At 35.9% G+C, this 18996-nt stretch overlaps 1 protein-coding gene across 18 annotated transcripts in view; it reads right to left on the bottom strand.

Moving 5' to 3' along the window:
- GTDC1 (glycosyltransferase like domain containing 1) overlaps positions 1–18996 on the bottom strand; it is a 384238-nt gene that overhangs the window by 355850 nt on the left and 9392 nt on the right. For all 18 annotated transcript variants that reach the window (XR_014245700.1, XR_014245701.1, XR_014245702.1 and 15 more), the window contains exons 2-4: positions 15278–15348; positions 12487–12566; positions 1416–1619 (exon numbers count right to left, since the gene is read on the bottom strand). Coding sequence is in view for 13 of the 18 variants with exons in the window: in XM_082395817.1 (XP_082251943.1) it covers positions 1416–1594 (179 nt within the window). In the remaining 5 variants the exon portion in view is untranslated. The remainder of the gene's footprint in view (positions 1–1415; positions 1620–12486; positions 12567–15277; positions 15349–18996) is intronic.

Raw genomic sequence — 18996 nt, 5'->3', positions numbered from 1 at the left:
AGCAACTATAAACAATCAATTTTAGCACAGCAACAGTGCTAAAATCCTGTTTAGCACTGTTTCAAGGCAACGACTCACTTGTCATTGCCTTGAAAACTTTTATATTGATACATGCACTGAAATTTCTAATACTACTGGTGAATCCACAATATTCACTTGGTGATTATCAGAATATAAAACATTAAATTATGTAAGGAAAAATACACTTTAGATTAGAAAAATACAAAATTCTCAATATGCCCCCAAACAGCTTTTACCTTTATAATCCCAAGCAACATGACTTGAGTGCTCACTGCTGTTCCATCTGACAATCTGAATTCTCAGAGGCGATGCATGGTGTTTAGACACCAAATGGGTTATTTTCTGAATCCCCCAAATTACTACTAAGAACAGCAACCTACATTTAAATCTCAAGCTGCTCTCTCCCTTGTCTCTGCCCCACCTTACAAGCAGCAGCAGATGGATATGGCTGCTGACGCCAAGGTGAGCACCGCAGCTTGCAACGTGCCCTTTCTCTAACAACCTAGCTGCTCGAACGCCATTCATTCTCAGTCTGGCCCTCCCAACTCCTGCCACCACCAATGCAGTCCTACACAGAAGGGCCCAAAATGGTAAGAACATCGGATATGTAAACCACAGTAGGATAATCTTCCACTATTTAACCATCAGGAGACATATGGCAGTAAGGATATTCAGGAGGATTCCATTCTACTGTTTCCTTAAAATGGAATCAGTATTTCCCATCCATCTTTTCAGTGTGTCTCGTAAGCCCTTCTAATAGGTCCCCCTAGTTCCCACTTCCGAACAATTCAAAATTCAAAACTGAGGCCTGTGTCCCCAAAATCTATTCATCCTTCCAGACAAAGCAAAGTTGACCAACTCTACAAAGCGATCTCCAATTTGTCACAGTCAATATCAACTTCTCCCCTTTTCATACTCTCATGACACTTTAAAAACTACTCATCTCTGAATAGTCTTTAAAGTCTGTAAGGGCACAGGCCTTGGCCATATCCATCTTTCCAACATTAGCTCCTAGTACAGAGCAGACACCCTAAAACAGCATACTCACTAAAAGAGGCATGGGAGGTTATGGAAGCAAAAAACAAATGTGCACAAGATCAACTCTCATCTCAGGCCAAAAAATGTCATCATACACCCACACGTGCATGTGATAAAAGCACAAGACAAATGAGAAAAGCCATGCAGGCTCTAAATGAAGCCACTTTCCTACCGACCAGGTGTCCTCAGAGTATAAATGTACTCGGCTGCTCTGCTGTCACTAAAGTAATAGCCACTGTAGTCATTCTGACCAATTCCATAGTTGGAGGAAATCTCACAGAGGCCAACAGGGAAGCAACCTCCTTAGAACAAGTACATTTAAAACAGGCTGGAGACGCAGCCTGGGCTCTAATTACCTGTAATGCTCACTGGCGGGAATATTCTGAGAGAAGTACAAAGCCGACGTCCGTGCTCTCCAGTGCCATTTCTTTGCAGGAAGGGTATAAAGGACACAGTATTCTAACTCTTCTTGAAGCAGATCCACCAGCTGTTTATGGGATCCACCATAGAATGCCTCAATGATGAGAATACTCATGGGCCCTTTCAAATCTTCACAGATTCTAGATATTAAGCAAAAAAAATTTTGTATAAATATTTTCAAATAAATATGTTAAAATATTATACCCAGAAAGCAAATAAAGTCGTTTACAAATTACTTTTTTTAAATAGGCTTGTCCCGCTTTTTTAAACAGTATATAACACTTGAGGTTTGTACTTTGGAATCAATATTTTTATACCATTCATGTTAATAAGAGGAAATTAAGATGCTTTATTTTTCTGATTTCTGTTTTCTTCATGTCTTAAGATTACTTCCACAATGACTCAGTTTCTTCTCCTACCCAGGAAGTTTAAAGTTCTCTCCTGCTGTGATCACTCACTTCCTGGCTGGAACGGCTGTGACCCTGACTCAGTAACCTCAGCACTGGCTTGGCCCAGAGCTCTATCTAGACTTGGACAGTCACTGAACTCATGTCCTAACTAACACTTCCACTCCAAGAGCCCTTCATTTGTATGGGCCTCTCCAGTTCAGGAATTCTCTGATTCTGGAACTCTCATATTAATCCATCTTTAAATTCATCAGCTACCAATGCCTCCAGCGAATCCATATTTAGAAGACAGCACACTCATATTCAAATCTCAATTCTCTAGTGTTAAAAATCTTTAGGATACAATTTCTTGAGACGCTTGACCGCTTCCCCAGTATTGTCAATATCCCACCCCCAAAGGAAGACCGAAAAAGTAGGGTAAAGCTATATGCTTGTGAACCAGCAAAGTTTCTACAACCTTACTTTAAACAACAAATGCATTAGGAGCGATAAAGTAACATTACTATTAAAGATGTGGTAAAATTTTCACCACAGAGAATTGGCTGTCAAGCAACTTTTTACTTTAATAACATCACTTTTGTTAAAGTGCTCAGTGAGATAAAAACATAGGTATGAATGTAAAAACTTTTATATATTTCAAATTATATGCTATTTCCTGTAAGAAGTAAAGAAGAAATATCACTTGGTACATAACAACTACATTGTTTAAAAATATTCCAGATGTTTGAATTCTCCTTTATGACTTAAGTAAACACCACTCATTAAGCAAGCATATTGCTTTCCTTAATAATGGTGTTCCACAAAATTATTAGTCTCAAAAACTCAGTGATGCTCCTAACTAAGAAAACTGTGCTTTACCTTGCTCAGTCAAAGCAATGCCTGCTTAAATTGCCTTTCAAAGCAAAACGTCTCAAATGGTTCTCCAAGAAATGACTGAAGTGAAAAATGCTTATTTCTTGATGTCTTAAATCTTCCAATGAGCATTTTTGGGGAAAAGATACAAACACATATTTCACTTATCTGTAAAATAGGAAGCAGTGCTCCTTGGGTGGAAAAGGTGTGAGTCCTGGGGTCAGGGAGATACAGGTTTGAAGCTCAGCTCTGTCATGTCCTAGCTGTAGGACCTTGGACAAGTTACCTAACATTGTAGGACTTAGTCTCACCTTCTCTAAAATGGGGATAACAGTACTAACCTCAGAGGTGTGCTGTGAAGATAAAATTGAAGCATAGCAGCTGACAAACAGAAATAAGGTATTTTGCCCCTCCCATTATTAGGATAAACCACCTTACTTAAGGAGTAAAGATAGAATCCTCCAGCATTTTAAAATCAGTTCTTTTCAATCACAGCTCCCTCTTCACCAAGGAAAGGTGGGAAAAGTAGATATACACATGCATTTGAAAGGCAGTGGGTGTTACCCATTCCTCATCAGCAGCTTGTATTTCAAATACAAATTTGAGAGTACTGCAGATTTTGTGGGCAAGAAGTAAGGTCAGAGACTGCGCTATGCAGCTCGATTTTTTCAGGCTGGCTGGTGACTTCAACTTTATAATGCTGTATTCAGTAAGTTAACAAACAGCCTCCAGGTTTAACAAAATGGTAGCCAGTAACCCTGCAAATGAAGGAAACTTCTAGAAAGCAAATGAGAAACTAGTGAAAGGCAATTTTGAAAATTATATCAAAGGTTTCAAGAAAAAATAAAAGCAGTTTAACACTAATTTGCTTACTGCATCACATGACAGATATCTGCTATCTTGCTTTATTTCCTCTGACCTAACCACACTAAGGTGTATATGCTGTGCATATGCTTAAAAGGTCTCTAAAAGGTTCTTATAAAAATGACCTGAGATATTTCCCCAAGTGATGGAATGTGATATAAACCACTCTAGAGAATATTCCACTCATATATAACCTCAAAGAAAGCAGCATTAATATTTGGAAAAAAACAAGCTTTCTGATTCTTCATTACTCTGCCCTTTTCCATGATTAATCTAGAGCATGTACCATGCCCTAAGTTAACAGATGTTTCTTATGGGTCTGAATCATGAGTTATCTACAAGCTATCAGCCACAGTGGAGGCAGTACGTGTAGGTGCTGCTGTAGATTCAAGACACTCACTAAGCAGAACTGAACACCAAGCGTGTGGGAGGTTGAAAAATAGAAAAGCGGAAAAAAGATTATAGTTATAGTAGATTTCCACCCCTTTAATAGCTCAGTAAGAAGAGTGAAATGTACAGGTTTGAACTAGCCTTTACTTGAGCATTCTTCTAGTGGCCAACGGGTGTGCCTGCATTTGGGGTATTTTTCTAGGGAAAGTAACTATGTCCTACCATCTCTGAAAACTATACTTAGTGGCTTTGATTCATGGAAATTTGTTCTGCTTGTTTGGTGGAGACAGACATATCCTGGCAGTTCCCCCATTTACTTCTACTGCAAATTTTGCAGCAAGAAGAAATTATGTTCTTCCCCTATAGTCTTCTTTAAGCACAACCTGGAAGAAAGATGATTCCCACTAGGTGCAAGCAAAAGAGGGGAACCTGATTTTTAAATATAAGATTCAAACCAAATGTCATTACAGCACATTAAAGAACTGCTCAAATACTTTCACTGTGCTTGATTGAGCTTTGTTTTAGAAAACACTGCTGGAAATATATGAGCAGGAGTCAGGGTTAAAAAAAAAAAAGACACTGTGCTAAAAAGGATTTTTGCTGTTACGCTGGAATTTCCTAAAAGATAAAGGGAGTACACCATTTGCCCATTTTAGCAGTAATCCCAGAAAACTGAAGATGGTCACCCGACATAATAGATGCTCATGAGCACTCCAGGTAAATACAGACATTTTGCACCACTAGCAATGGCTACTGGAGAGTGAGTGGTTTGGAGCAGCATTAACAGGGCCTCAACACTGAAAGTCCTCACTCCAGGGTCTCCTCCATGGCAGGAAGCTGCGGCCAGGTGTTTGCCAAAAGATGCTGGGTGAGCCTACATGCAGCCAAATGTCTTACATAGGTGCCTGAATTTATGAATCTGTTAAGGCATTAGCGCATGTACCACCACAGACCTTAAGCCCTGAAACAATTAAACGGAGTAAGTATATTAGAATTAGGGGTATGGCATTTTAAAAGGAAGAAACAAACAAACAAACAAAACTTCCCACATTGGAGAATAAACACCAAACAGAAAGCCCACGTCCTTTCTACATGACACTAGAATGATATTTTATGAGTAAATGGCCAATCCATTCATACTCCCTAAAAGAGCATAAAAAATGTTTCAGATAAATTTTTATCAGCTTTTAAGTTTTTCTGCTTAAACAACTAAGCTTCAGTTTTAAAAAACCTCATTTCTTCAGCATTCTTTATTCCCCAGTGACACCAGATGAATGAGAACCTGCTACACTATTAAAGCCTTATGAAAGTTTAATTCATTATCAATACTATGATTTAATGATACGTGGTTAAATGCTAAACATTAATTTAGCAATATCAAAAGAGTCAAAGTGATAGCTAGGACATAGGAATGTTAAACCACTTCAGGTTCTATTTAAGATTACCAGAGGTCAAAATGATCTATTGGAGAATTATCTGCCTTCCAAAAATGTACATTTACAATTAAAAGGGAATAGAAGGTGAAAAATCACAATAGTATTTCATATAAATATTTTGACCAAAATGAAAAGGTGCCATTAGAGTCATCTCAATTAAAAACAAAAAATGCATTATTGATAAGATCACCAAGAACAAAAGTAGTCTGAAACCAACTGTGAATATTTTTAAATTTATATTAAAACTTTTGTCATCGTACCTGCATTTATTTTAAGGTTGACCCAGTTTCTTTATTCCTTGAGCCATGATCATTTTCAAGGTGAACTACATTTTTGTCTACCTCCTCTAACAGTCACAACTGCTGTGGTAGTTCAGTTTTCTGGTTTTTTTTTTAAACAGTATAGCTAAAGGAAATTTGCCATATGCCACTGATTTATTGAAAAAGATGTGCTAAGTATAAATATCTCATGTGGATTTTTAAAAACTAAAGCTAAGTCACATTAGAAACCCATAATTAGCCCCCATATATGATGTCAATGCAGTTACCTATAATATTCAAATAATTTTCCAACCAAATACCAAGTAATAATTTTAAATTAGAGGACGTGTTGTATTAATATATTCCACAGACACCTTACTGCTACTAGTTGTAGGAAGGTACGGTTTCAGTGATGATGGTTTTAACGATTTTAATCCCACACACATGAGAAATTGATTCCACAGGCTAATCCACACATGGCTTGATACCTTAAACTTCAATCAATTGCTGAAAATATATTTTCTATTTGCCTATATACAGTACTTGGAAAGCTGAGCTTGGCAGAGCAAAAATAGAAAGCTTAAACACAAAAAGGTGTAAATTGAGGAAAGTAGAATTTGAGTAGGATTTCCCAATAGGTCATCAGAGGTTTACCTAGTATTTCCTAACTGACCCTTTCCCCTCTTCCCTTCTGAACCTCCAACCACCAGCTCCAACACACCCAGGTTCTACTTAAAAAGCAGCCAATAACCCAGCAGAGTAAAATAGGGCAGTACTGAGAAAAGTTCGTATTACCTTCCAGCCCACTCACTTATTTTAATGAGTCATCAGGGAAACCCCAGTTGTTCAAATATACCTGAAATCTCATTAAACAAAAAAAAAAAACAAGCATGAAAAGATTTCTGCTTTGAAACATATTGTCATTGATTCCCCTAACAGAACCTATTAAGGGTAAATGTGTAGTAAAAATATATTTTGCTGAAAAAGTTTCTTCAAAGTACTATAATACACTCTATTATGACATGGGGGGAAAAAGAGACAAGGATAAACAGATCCTATGAAAAAGTTATTATAAAAAATGTCATAAAAATCATGCATAGCAAATACATCCTAACCCCTAAAGCTTCAATGTAATCTCTGAAGACTGATAAATAATCTAACATTGAATGCAGTGCAATAAACTTGCAATCCTAAAACTATAGGCATTCACAATATTATACGCAAATAAAGAAAGTCTGACCAATAGTAAGGCATGAAATTGGATTCCTGAGCATTAATTTGAATTGAAGATAACATACAACAGAAACTGATCATTATTCCATTTGATTATGGGGCATACAACCTAACATTTATGATAACTTGTATACTACTGTGTACTTAAATAGCAACATTTTTTTTTTAATCTTGGGTTCATACTGAAAAAGATGTAGCACTCTAATATTCTATTCCCCCACAAGGCTACAGATATTCTAATTTCATCAACTCTGACTTTTATTTCCTGCTGTGATAACTAAGAAGTGAGGACTTATGCACCAAAACCAAGATCTGGTAAGAAGACTTATATGCCACACTGTTTGTGAGAAAATTTAAAGCTATTTTCAAATGTGCTGTTCCAAATATATGATTTGCAATGATCTTTTAACACATGCTCTTTTTAAAATTACAGTCATATATGCATATACGGCTATTTAATTTTCCCTGACAAATATTTTCATTCTTTCTCGATTTGGGATTTAACTTTCTGCTTAAAAATATCCATCACTTATGCCATGACTTGAATTAACACAAAGTCTTGGTTATAACTATCAGTATCAAATGCAAATTCGACAAATACCTACATGTACCGACAGTATGACATCATTCACTTGTTTTCAAATATGCATAATTTCCACAAACAACTAGATATATATATGTATATACATATAAAACAAATTCATTACCTTACATTTTGTAAAGTAATATTCCACATTAATAGCAAAATTATAACTGTGAAAAATTTTTCTGTTAGTGTACTGGTTTAATTCCACAGACAAATAAAATATTAACCCTCTTTCAATTTGTCATTGCTATCAATTTCATGAATAATTTTAAACTATAAAAGTAGCAATGAATTAGTTCTACTGAATACTAAAAATATTTTCAATTTGCTGACATTTTAAAATGTGGCAGTGTATTTATGAATCAATCGGAGATTTTATACCAGAAAATTATCTCATCACTCATTTGAACTATTGCATTACCCTTTTAACTAGGTCTCCATGCTACCATGCAATCCAGTTCCCATCACACCATTCTCCATAATCCAGCCACAAATAATCTTACAAAATGCAAATCTGATCATGAAGCGACATGCTCAAAAACCTTCCATATCTCCATCACCTAAGGACAAAACCCAAGGCGCTACACATGGCAGTTAAGACCTTCCTTTTCTGGCCTCTTCCTTTCTTTTCACTACAGCCTTGTTTCCCCTCCTCTGACTTCAATCCTCTTCCCCCACTTCCCCAGGATCATCAAAGCAATACCAAGTACTCACACTCACATGGCTATTTTACACTTCTGTGACTTCACACCTTTATCTCTTTTCCGTCAGCCTTTTCTTCAAGTTCACCTGATGAAATTTTCTTAAAATTTCTGCATGTGAATCACCAACTCCAAGAAGCCTTTCCCAGAACTCCTCTTAAACATAACTTCTTTTCTACTCTGTACAGTAGCATTTTACTTGTTTCACTCTATTTCCATGTTCTGCTTCCCTATGGGACTGTAAAAAATTTGGAGGATGTGGATCATGTCATTATTTTCCTGGGGGTTATCCCAGGATCTGCTATATAGTGGATGTTACTAAGTTTTTTTGTAGAGTTGAACTGAAGATCAGGAGGAAATGGGAAGTTGATTCTGCCCTTAAAGAAGTAACATTGTTTTCACCTGAACACAGGTCCTGAGCAAACCAGTGTCAGGCAGCACTATACTTGCTACTAGTGATTTCCCATTATTCCTGAAGCCTAAACTAAATCAAGCAGCTAGTATATCTGAACACATTTTATACTCTCTTTCAAATACTTATTCTTTTTTCTTAATGTTCACTGAATTTATTGAAATGAATAAATTATTTTCATGTAGATGAGTGTTTGTCTTAACCTACTAATGCAACAGAAGTAACAGTGATTAAAGAAGTGGGAGAAACACCATAAGCAACTGAATTCTAGGCCAAAGCAAGTTTCACGGCCTAAGAGAATATCTGTGAGATCCATGAATTTTGAAAATCACCTACCGTTTTTTATTCTGTTTGATCTATCGTCATCCTAGTTTAATACTAAAAGTGGAAGTAGGATGAGAAACCAATTCCCTCACCATCAATCTGGAGATCCCATTCCACATTTAGTAATTAGGCTTTTATTCAACAGGGAAGGAAAAAAGGCATTTTTAAATACTTTCTGCCAACAATTATGCATTTTATAAAAGTTTGACAAGATGAATAATGTATTTGCTTTCTCAAGATGGCATTTCTCCAAGCTTTCCACCTTCCTGAAATGGGCTGCAAATCAGCTCAGTGGGAGAAAATAGGGCTATCTGACCCATTCGGATACGGACCCCTAAGTGGAGAAGCCAGGGTGAATCGCAGAACCATAGATGGAAGGAAGGCTGGTGCCACTGTTCGATCACTTCTCTTTTATAGAAGAAGAAATAGAGACTATTGGCATCAAAGAATAAGTGACAGAGCAAGGGTTTAAACCCAGGCTTTCTAACCCCATATTCACATATCTTTCCATTATACTTCCTTCCAGGCACCTGATATGACCTAAGTAAAAGGTGCCTCCATTTCCTAGTCTTTGTAGTTTTTGGATTGAATATCAATATTTAATAATTATTACTACGTAATGGTATATATTGCAGTATAAATGTATATGCATGTGGAATGTAAATGCCAGTATAAGATGATAGATATATTTATTGCATATTACATTTAAAAAGAACTCCCAATAGTTTGTAAATCTACGACATCGGTGGTATAAGTCACACAAAACTGAATACCAAATGGTTAGGATCACAAAACTCAAACTTTTGTGACTTCTTCCTGAGTCCTGTATAATCATCCCTCCCCTCACCTCACAACCCTTATCCTTCATCCCCCAGCTCTAGATTGGCAATTTTTTGATAGGATAATAGGATGGACAAAAGACAATATCCAAGATTCATATAGCAAGAAAGGTGTAGAATGGGAGGGGAGGAGGTCAGCCATAGGGCTATATTCAGTCTATTTCATAATTAGCTACAGTCACCATCAAACAAAGTCCGGGCCCCCTTGATGTAACAATCTGTAGTACTTCTCAGTACTTACCCCTTGTAGACTACATTTACATGAGTGATTACATAATACCCATTTCCTCCCCTGGATATTAAGTTCCATGAGGAAACTGACCAGGTCTGCTTGATTATCACTATACCCCCAGCACGTAGCAAACAGAAGGTGTTCAGCAAATGTGCATTGAGTCTATAAACACATAAAACCCTTTAGCAATTCCCTCGACAATTCCTTCCTAATTCATCCAAGACCTTTATTATTATCAACCAAAAATAATCACCCCTTACTACCACTAATTACTATTTACTCTCATGGACAGAACTTAATGCACACTTTCTATCACCATCTAAATATAACAGGTGGCATCTTATTGTATTCAAAATGACACACCTCATTCTAAGGAAAACAGTTCTGCCAACAGTCCTGCTGAGGTGTTTGGAAATCATGTTTCATACCATGGGCAACTACCTTCTCTGACCTGACTGGACTCTGTTAAGAATATTTAACCAAAGGACAGTCAAGTCTATAACCTGGAAGGATTCAACTGGTTTAATCATTAGACTGACATTTTTTATTAGACAGAAGCATTATCTTGCTACCCTACATGGACTTCTATGCCAAATTTTAACTCAGACCTAGTTTGTGCAAGGTAATTATAAATATATACACCAAACAAATTTAAAACAAAATGACTAACAGATTCTTAACTACCCTGGCACTAGTGCATCTCACTCAAACATCTTTTAAGAACTTAATACGTATTAACTAAAAAAAAATTGTTGAGAAGTTTCCCTCTCCAAGTGGGAGGCACATGTCACATTTTCAGTTAATTCTGAAACAGAGATAGCAGGGTTACACTAACACACAAGCATTCTCAATGTCCTATTTGAAGTGCAGCAAACCAAGCAAACATGGGTGGCATTCCCTTGATGAGTTGAAATAAATGTCACCAAGTATAACGTTCTGGATTTACTCACTTCCAGTGAAAAATAAAAAGGACATAATCTCACAACTCAATCTGTTTATCAGTGAAGGAAATCAACTTAAAAGAAATGCAAAATCAGGGGGCAAAAGAGTATCAGGTAAACAGTTGGGAGAAGAAAAAGAAATTTCCATAGAGGAGTAGAGAGCTTAGTACTGATGTTAGATACCTTTAGTATTTTAAAATTCATTTTATATCAGTGAAAGTCACCCTGCAGTAACATATTTTTTAAATGGTGTTAGGAAGTATGACGTGAAGCCAGTATCAGAATCTGTCCTTTAAGATCCAAATCAATAAAACCATAAAGATGTATCAATTAAAATATTTAGTGTCACTTCTCTCATCTCCAAAGTTCCACATGAATATAGAAATTTATTAGAAGTAGCATTAGTTCAAAGTGTGTTTTCTTCTATTTATTTACTGTAACAGGTCTTTTTCTAGTTGCCATATATTTTTCAAGCATCTTCTGATTTGCCAATAGTCTAAGACATTTATTGGTGGTTTAAGAAGTCATCTCTAGATAGAGTCTAGGGATTGTTACTGATAAATTTTAAAAAGCCCAGAAACCCAGTTTAGACAAGGACTGAGTAAATCTGGGGCTAATAGATGTGTTAATGAGAGCTGTATCACTATTTTTAAATATCACAAGGGGCATATCATTAGCTACTCACTATTATAAGAGAAAGAGTCAGTCTGATAATAATAGACTGGGATTTTAATATCCTGAAGATATTTAGGAATGAGCCTATTGAGTAATGTAAAGGCATTACACAGACAAGGGTATATAATTTCTAGAAGGTCTACTCTTCTCCATAGTTTTGCACAGGCTTGCCCATATCATCTGACACACAAGTTTCCACTAAAAGAAGATAAGAGGCAATAGCTCAAAGTTCCCTGATTGGAGCAAGCACTATGACTTTTATCTATCTAGCGGCCTTGCTTGTCACTATTATCTCTTTATCAAATGGTTTTTCAAGGAGACATTCCAATAATACAAATATTTGGTCTAATGAGGCAGACCCTACAGCACAGCGTATTCTTTGCAAACTACCCAAAACCGCACTCTGCATCCTCACTATCTCTTAAGGAAGTAATTTCACAGTTTGCAAACACTGTGTTCAAACAGAGTAAGGTTGCTTAGGAGTTAATTAATTCCCCCTTGCAACTCTACTAGCATATATGTGTTCCATATCTGGGACCGTAAGTCTCTCTACTGGATTAATTAGCATTCAAAGTTAACAAACAGCCTGAATCACTGTTGAGAGAGATAATAACTTAAACTCCTAAAACTAGGTATATAATATCCTGTATTTCATATAATGGTCATTCAACTGATTTTAGTAGAACTGAATGAAGTAAAGAAATACTTTGCTTCCACTTATCCCTCTTGCTCAATGCTCTAATGTCCCTTTTCCTGCCTTGTTTCTAAACTTTACTTGCAAGAACTAAATTTAAAATATCAGATAAACTCCTTCAGATTGTTCAGAGTAAATGCCTGAGGGGCGCAATGTGTTACCTCTCCTGGGAGCACCTGTACGTGACAAAGGAGCGACAGGTGATGGTGAAATTTCAGCCCTCTGCAAAGTACAGTTGATCCTTGAAGAACAAGAGGAAGAGGGAGGTTAATCCATGTATAATTTATAGTAATTTCCTTCCAATGTGCAAATCCAACCCACCACAGACCCTAGAGTACTGTAGTATTTACTACTGAAAACTATCCTGGTATATGCAGACCCATGCAGTTCAAACCTGAGCTGTTCAAGGGTTAATTGTAGATGAGAATAGTTGTGAATTAAAAGGACCCTTCTCAAGTCCTGAAAACACAGCCTGAAGGCTGCTACCTACTCTACTAATGCATAAGGCTAGATCTGCTTGAAAGTATTAAAATGTCCTATCACATTTGAACATAAGACAAAAGGTTTGAAAACTGTGCATATCTTTTGATTCAACAATAACACGTCCAACAATTAACTCTGGAACTTGTCAAGAATCTTTCTTAAAGTCTTTGCCCCAAATTGAAAACAATCAAAATATCCAAAAAAAAAAAAGGATTTCTTATGATCAAATGATTAATGATCAAAAATCATAATGAAGACTGTTTACTGGCATGGGAAAATGTCTCTACTATTGTGTGACTGCATGAAATGAATATATTAAAATATATGATGGAATGACTAGATAAACATGAGAGAGTGCACATGCACACAGGTAGATATAAATAATCATTTATGGTAGAATTATGAGCGATTTTGTTTTTCTCTTTGTACTTCATTTTATTCTTCAAGTTATCTTCACTGAATATGTTTCAACTTAAAAGAAACTATAAATTTTTCTTAACTTTAGGGAAGGAGGCCAAATCATTTGCAATAACAAACTACTTCCCAATTACTGAAGGCTTCCTCCCCTTCAGGAGATTGCAAGTGGTTTTCAAATTATTTTAACTGCTATTGCTATAAGGAAACTTATTAAAAAATAATCATCAAGGGTTAAACTAATGCAGCTAGGGTTAGTCACAAACACTATAATTTGATTTTGCAAATACTGCTTGCCTAATGCATGAAATAAAAGTAATACTCAATTAATTTAAAAATGTACTCGAATTATTAAATAATTATAAACAGATCAAGATCTTTATTTACTATATATAAGAAATCTGGAGCTGTACTTTGACAGAGCGTGTTAAGAACTAAAATATTATTTTGGTACTTATGGTTTTGAATAGGAACATGGGTAAGTATAGCACAAACTCAAAGTTTTAAAGTTCAAGTAAAATGGCAAAATTAACTGGAGCCGTAAATAATTAGGTATGCGTCTTGAAATAAGGGGAAATATTTAATTAAGGTGAATAAAATTGAAAGAACTTCTAGTTTCACACGTAATTTCCAAAGTGTCTGTATTAAGAAAGAAGAAAAATGTTATTGCATTATCATCCATATGTGTTACACGTTTGAAAAAAGAAAGAGACTCATTGGCTATCCAACTACTAGAGACACAGTCCTGCAACATTAAAAGACTGTCTCCTCTCATAACCACTCAGATCATTCCTATATTTAGATACATGCAGTAGATGAATGGATACTCAATAAATATTAACTGGATACTTGATAAAGTTAAATTTTATGGCATGTGAATTATATCTCAATAAAGCTGTTATTTTTAATTAATTAATTAATATTAACTCAATGGCAACTTAGGCTTAGTAGAGAAACATTTTTAAATGGAGCCTCCAAGTTCTAGTACTTTTTACAATTTAAACACCATGTTTCATTTTCAAGTAATAAGAAATAACTCTATTATTCCTGGAATTGTTTTCCAATGTAACTGTTTCATCATATTTCATTTTTAAAATCATCTATACTGAAAAACTTCACTTACAAATGTAGAAAGAAAACAACCTACCACTAAAAGTATACAAGTAATTAAAAACTAACTTCCAGAAAACACAAAAATACTAATAAAAATATGAAACATGTAAATGAAAAATTAGAGACAAGCTTATCATTCCATCTATTTTTAAAGGGAAACTAAGAATACACCTATCAATATGTAACTTTCCACATTTTAAAACGAGCACGAACTTGATATGAAGAAGAAATCCTAATCCTAGGAAAGAGCCATGTGGCATTTTTTAACTTTTATTACCAATTTGTTGACTCTCTGTCCCAGAGCAGATCACCTCCAACATTAGTACTCTGACCTTACAGAAAAGTGACATAAAGTTTATGGTGAGAAAAAATGAGTTTCTATGGGTTTCCAAAAGGGAATTCTTATGACACTAAAAGCCATATAATAATATTGATTTGAGGGTTTCCCTGGTGGCGCAGTGGTTAAGAATCCGCCTGCCAATGCAGGGGACACAGGTTCGAGCCCTGGTCCGGGAAAATCCCACATACTGCGTAGTAACTAAGCCCGTGCGCCACAACTACTGAGCCTGCGCTCTAGAGCCCGTGCTCCGCAACAAGAGAAGCCACCGCAATGAGAAGCCCGCGCACCGCAATGAAGAGTAGCCCCCGCTCTCCACAACTAGAGAAAGCCCGCGCACAGCAACGAAGACCCAATGCAGCCAAAAATAAATAAATTTTTAAAGAATAATAATAATATTGATTTGATAACCAACTTTTTTACTGCCAAATTACAAACTTCAGATTTCTGGAAAAATATCCAAGTGAATTTGCAGTAAAATACAATAAAAGAGAAGGCTGAACTCATGATAAGCAGTCTAGATTGCTTTGTAAACTTTAAATACACATATAAAATAATTTTTTTAATCAGGTCTTTTTTAAAGTTTTCAGTATCTCAAGACTGACCTTTTTTACTTTGGGACTGACTGACGCTCTTCCAGACATTTATCCAAAGTCAGTCATAAGCTCACACCTTTCTGAGAAAATAGAAACAAGGATTATTTTCTTGTAAAACCATCCTCAAAAATCAATTAGAATATTCAAAATATTCCATTCTCACAAATGAAAATAAGTTGCTTGCTGAAATGACAGTCTTCCATTTCACTGCCTTAAAAATTAAGCTGGCATGGATAATAAAAGTGTTTTCTAACTGGATATGCTTGGCATTCAAATATTTTTAAAACAAATACTAATCCATAATTAGATTTCACAGGCACAATCTATAAAAAATAGAATTTGTTTTTATTTTTCTGAGAGCAATATTAATGATTTGATATCATAAAAGTTGTAACAATACCATTGCTTGCATAAAACAATAAACAAACCTGCAAATGAATGTTTATTTTCCTTTTCAGTCTAGTTTTTACCATTCATTCATTTAGCAAATATCTATCGTGCCTACTACGTGCCCATCATTGTTCCAGGTACTTGGGGATAAACTGGGCAACAAAACAAACGTTCCTGTTATCATAAGAAATTTCTTTCTAATTGGAGTAAAACGACAATCATCAAGTAAATGTACATCAGATGGTGGCACGTACTATAAAGAAAAATAACACAGGGTAATAGAGAATAAGGGCTGCTGAGGACTGGGGTTGGGGAAGGGCAGGATTTTATATGGAGTTGACTGAGGACGCTTCACTGATGATGAGATGACATCTAAACAGAAACCAGAAGAAGAGAGGGAGGAGGCTCTGCAGACCTGGATCTAAAGCCTTCCAGGCAACAGGCACAGCAAGATACTGAGATGGAATATGCTTGGCATGTGCAGAGAGCAGGAAGGTCTGTGTGACGGCAAAGCATAAACGCATTTGCTTTATTCAACAAGCATTTATTGAATGATTACATTCTGAAAATTAGGCTAAGTGTTTTGTGATATTAAAATGACCCAAATATAGTTTCTGGCCTCAAGCCTGGATATAACTACAATACAGAGTGAAAAATGTTATTAACCAGTTGAACTGGTTCTCAAAGAGGGACCAATAGCAAGTTCTACTTCAAGAAGATGAACCGAGAGCCTAGGAAGTACAGCAGCCAAAATCCCAATTACAAAGAAGAACTGAAGAAATGTGCAGATACTCTTCGTTCATTCAACTCTTTTCTCCTTTTGCTTTCTTCTATTGTAGAATTCAGGCTAAAATACTTAGTCTCCACAGTCTTCCAAAATGACATAGTGGAAAGAAGGCTCAAAATTGGAAAGCGCCCACTACTGGGAGCCAGGACACTGCTGCACAACTCTGAACACATCAACAACCTGCAGGGCTTTTAGCTGACCCACCTCAAACCTCTGGTATCAGGCCCTCCCCTCCCAAGCCCTTCTGCCCTCAGCCTCCCTTATCATCCTCAACCTCAACTATATTTAATCTGTCTTCCATTCTTCCTCTGAAATTTACAGGTACCTTAGTGTCCATCCTCTCAAAAACATACGATTATTTCTACCTAAGAAAGAAAATTACTTAACAAGAAACAAGACCTCTTAAAATTTGGTCCCAAGTTCCTTTTTAGCCTCAACTCCTATCACTGCCACAAGCCTACCATTACTCCAAACACAACAGACTCCTTGCCATTTATCAAACATTCCATATACGTTCCCACCATCAAGCACTGCTAGTGCTACTTCTTCTTTCTGGAATCCTTTCACCTTTACTACCTGTCAAATTCCTACATATATACAGTTCAAGACTCCACTGAAATCCCATTTCATCCATGAAGGTTTAAGTCAACTGCTTACCCATATTCACCCTATCAGAAGTAATTACTCCTTCCTCTGTAGTAACACCAACTTGGCTTACACCCCAATAAGAGCAGCTACCACAATCCTACTTATACTATCGTTGTACAGTATATGTGTGTGTCTTCCCAACCAGATTTTGTTTCTGTGGCAGCAGAGTTTGTGTACAATTCATAGTTATATCTATGCATAATCCAGCAAAGTACTTTGTATGCCAGGCATTCAATTAATGTGTTTCAAATTCTCGTCAATAGACTACAAGAAACCCTCACAAAAGGCGAGGGGGCAAAAGAGGTATTCCTGAATTGAAGATTATAGCAGCATTATAAAGTGAACTGTCCAGCAATCAGCTATTCAAATAAGTTCTAAATCATTGCAAGTATCATTGAATGAGGACAAAGACAACAAAAAGTAAACCATGAGTGCTTATTGGGCAGCATAAAATTAAAGAGGAATGGGGAAATGCAAAACCTAAAGTTACCTATATTAGGAAGCATTACCAAGGGATACTCAAACAATTCATTTAACAAATATTTACTAAGTGCCTACTTTATTTAGGCCAGACACTCTATTAATTGCTGAGAATACAAAGGTGAAAATAGTGAGAAAAGGTTGAACTTTTACAAGCAATATTTTTAAGTGCAAAGTGTTGGCCTATAAATTATTACTTCCTGAAGTATGACCAAAACAGCATCTTAAGGACCAAGAGACTGACTATGGATACCCAATTCCAAATCTAGAAAACTATCTTGCCTAAATTGTGATTATGTAGGCACTCTCTCCCAGGACTGCTTCTGAATGTTAAAAGGGCCTCCTTTATTTTCAGTGACTATAAACTGCTCAGATAGAAAATTTGAGTTCCAGATACTTGAATACATTCCCTGCTCTGAGATAAGTTCTATCCATGCACAGGTTGTTTTAGTAATTAAGGTGCCAACAACCCTGCCATCGTGAATGAAAAGGGAGGAATTTATTAAAATAGTGCTATATAGGGGATGTTGTATGGGAGATAGTGGAGAGTTGTTTGCTTTGTCCTCTGAGGTCAAAATAAAAGAAACAGAATGAAAATACAACAAAAGGGATTTAGGTTAGACATAGGAGGAGTTGTGAAGCACTGATTCACACTACCAAGTTATACCCTGAGCCATTTGTTCTGCAGATTTTGAAAAAAGACATAGTCTGCTTTCTTCTTAGTTTAGGGCAAAGCAAGCAGATGTAAAGATGACTTCTTAGGGTTTCTTTCAGACATGTTTTTCTATCGTATGTAACCATTTGCATGCGCAGTGGAAAAATATGAAGCTACCACTCTAAGAATATAGCCAAAATGCCACCTAGGATAAATTTTGATTTAGTGTGCTCTTAGCCATAAGGCTTCCAAGGGTCTAATAACTCCTCCTTATAAATCAACATCAATAATATAAATTATCAAATGACTTATTTGCCTCATTAATAAATTCAAATTGCTTATTTCTTCAAAAACTGAAATCTTAATATATGAGAACTACAAAATATCCTTGTTTAAACAATAATCTATTCATGGAGTTAAAAAGAAATTATATTTTTTAATTTACCCATGGAATAACTTGCTCCAACAAAAGTATTGGTACTAAGTCATTTTGAGGATTTTTTTATAACCCTTGTAACTGAATATCTTCTACTCAAAACAACTTTGACATCTTTACATTGATGTCCCCTTAGCAATAATGAACAATTTTGTAAAATGTAGTCCACAACCCTCACAAATTAAAAATATGACTGTGCCCTTTACATATATAAATGATTTATACCCATTATATTAACAAATATATTTCTTAGTACTTATTCATTCATTTAACAAGTGTTTTATTGAGGGTCTATCTAGGCACTGTGCTGAGTGTAGTAGGGACACCAAGCC

Source organism: Balaenoptera borealis (assembly GCF_965194805.1).
Source record: "Balaenoptera borealis genome assembly, chromosome: 6".
Classification (NCBI taxonomy): domain Eukaryota; kingdom Metazoa; phylum Chordata; class Mammalia; order Artiodactyla; family Balaenopteridae; genus Balaenoptera; species Balaenoptera borealis.
The sequence above is the reverse complement of the archived record's forward strand: the minus strand, read 5'-3'. Positions and strand labels throughout refer to the sequence as shown.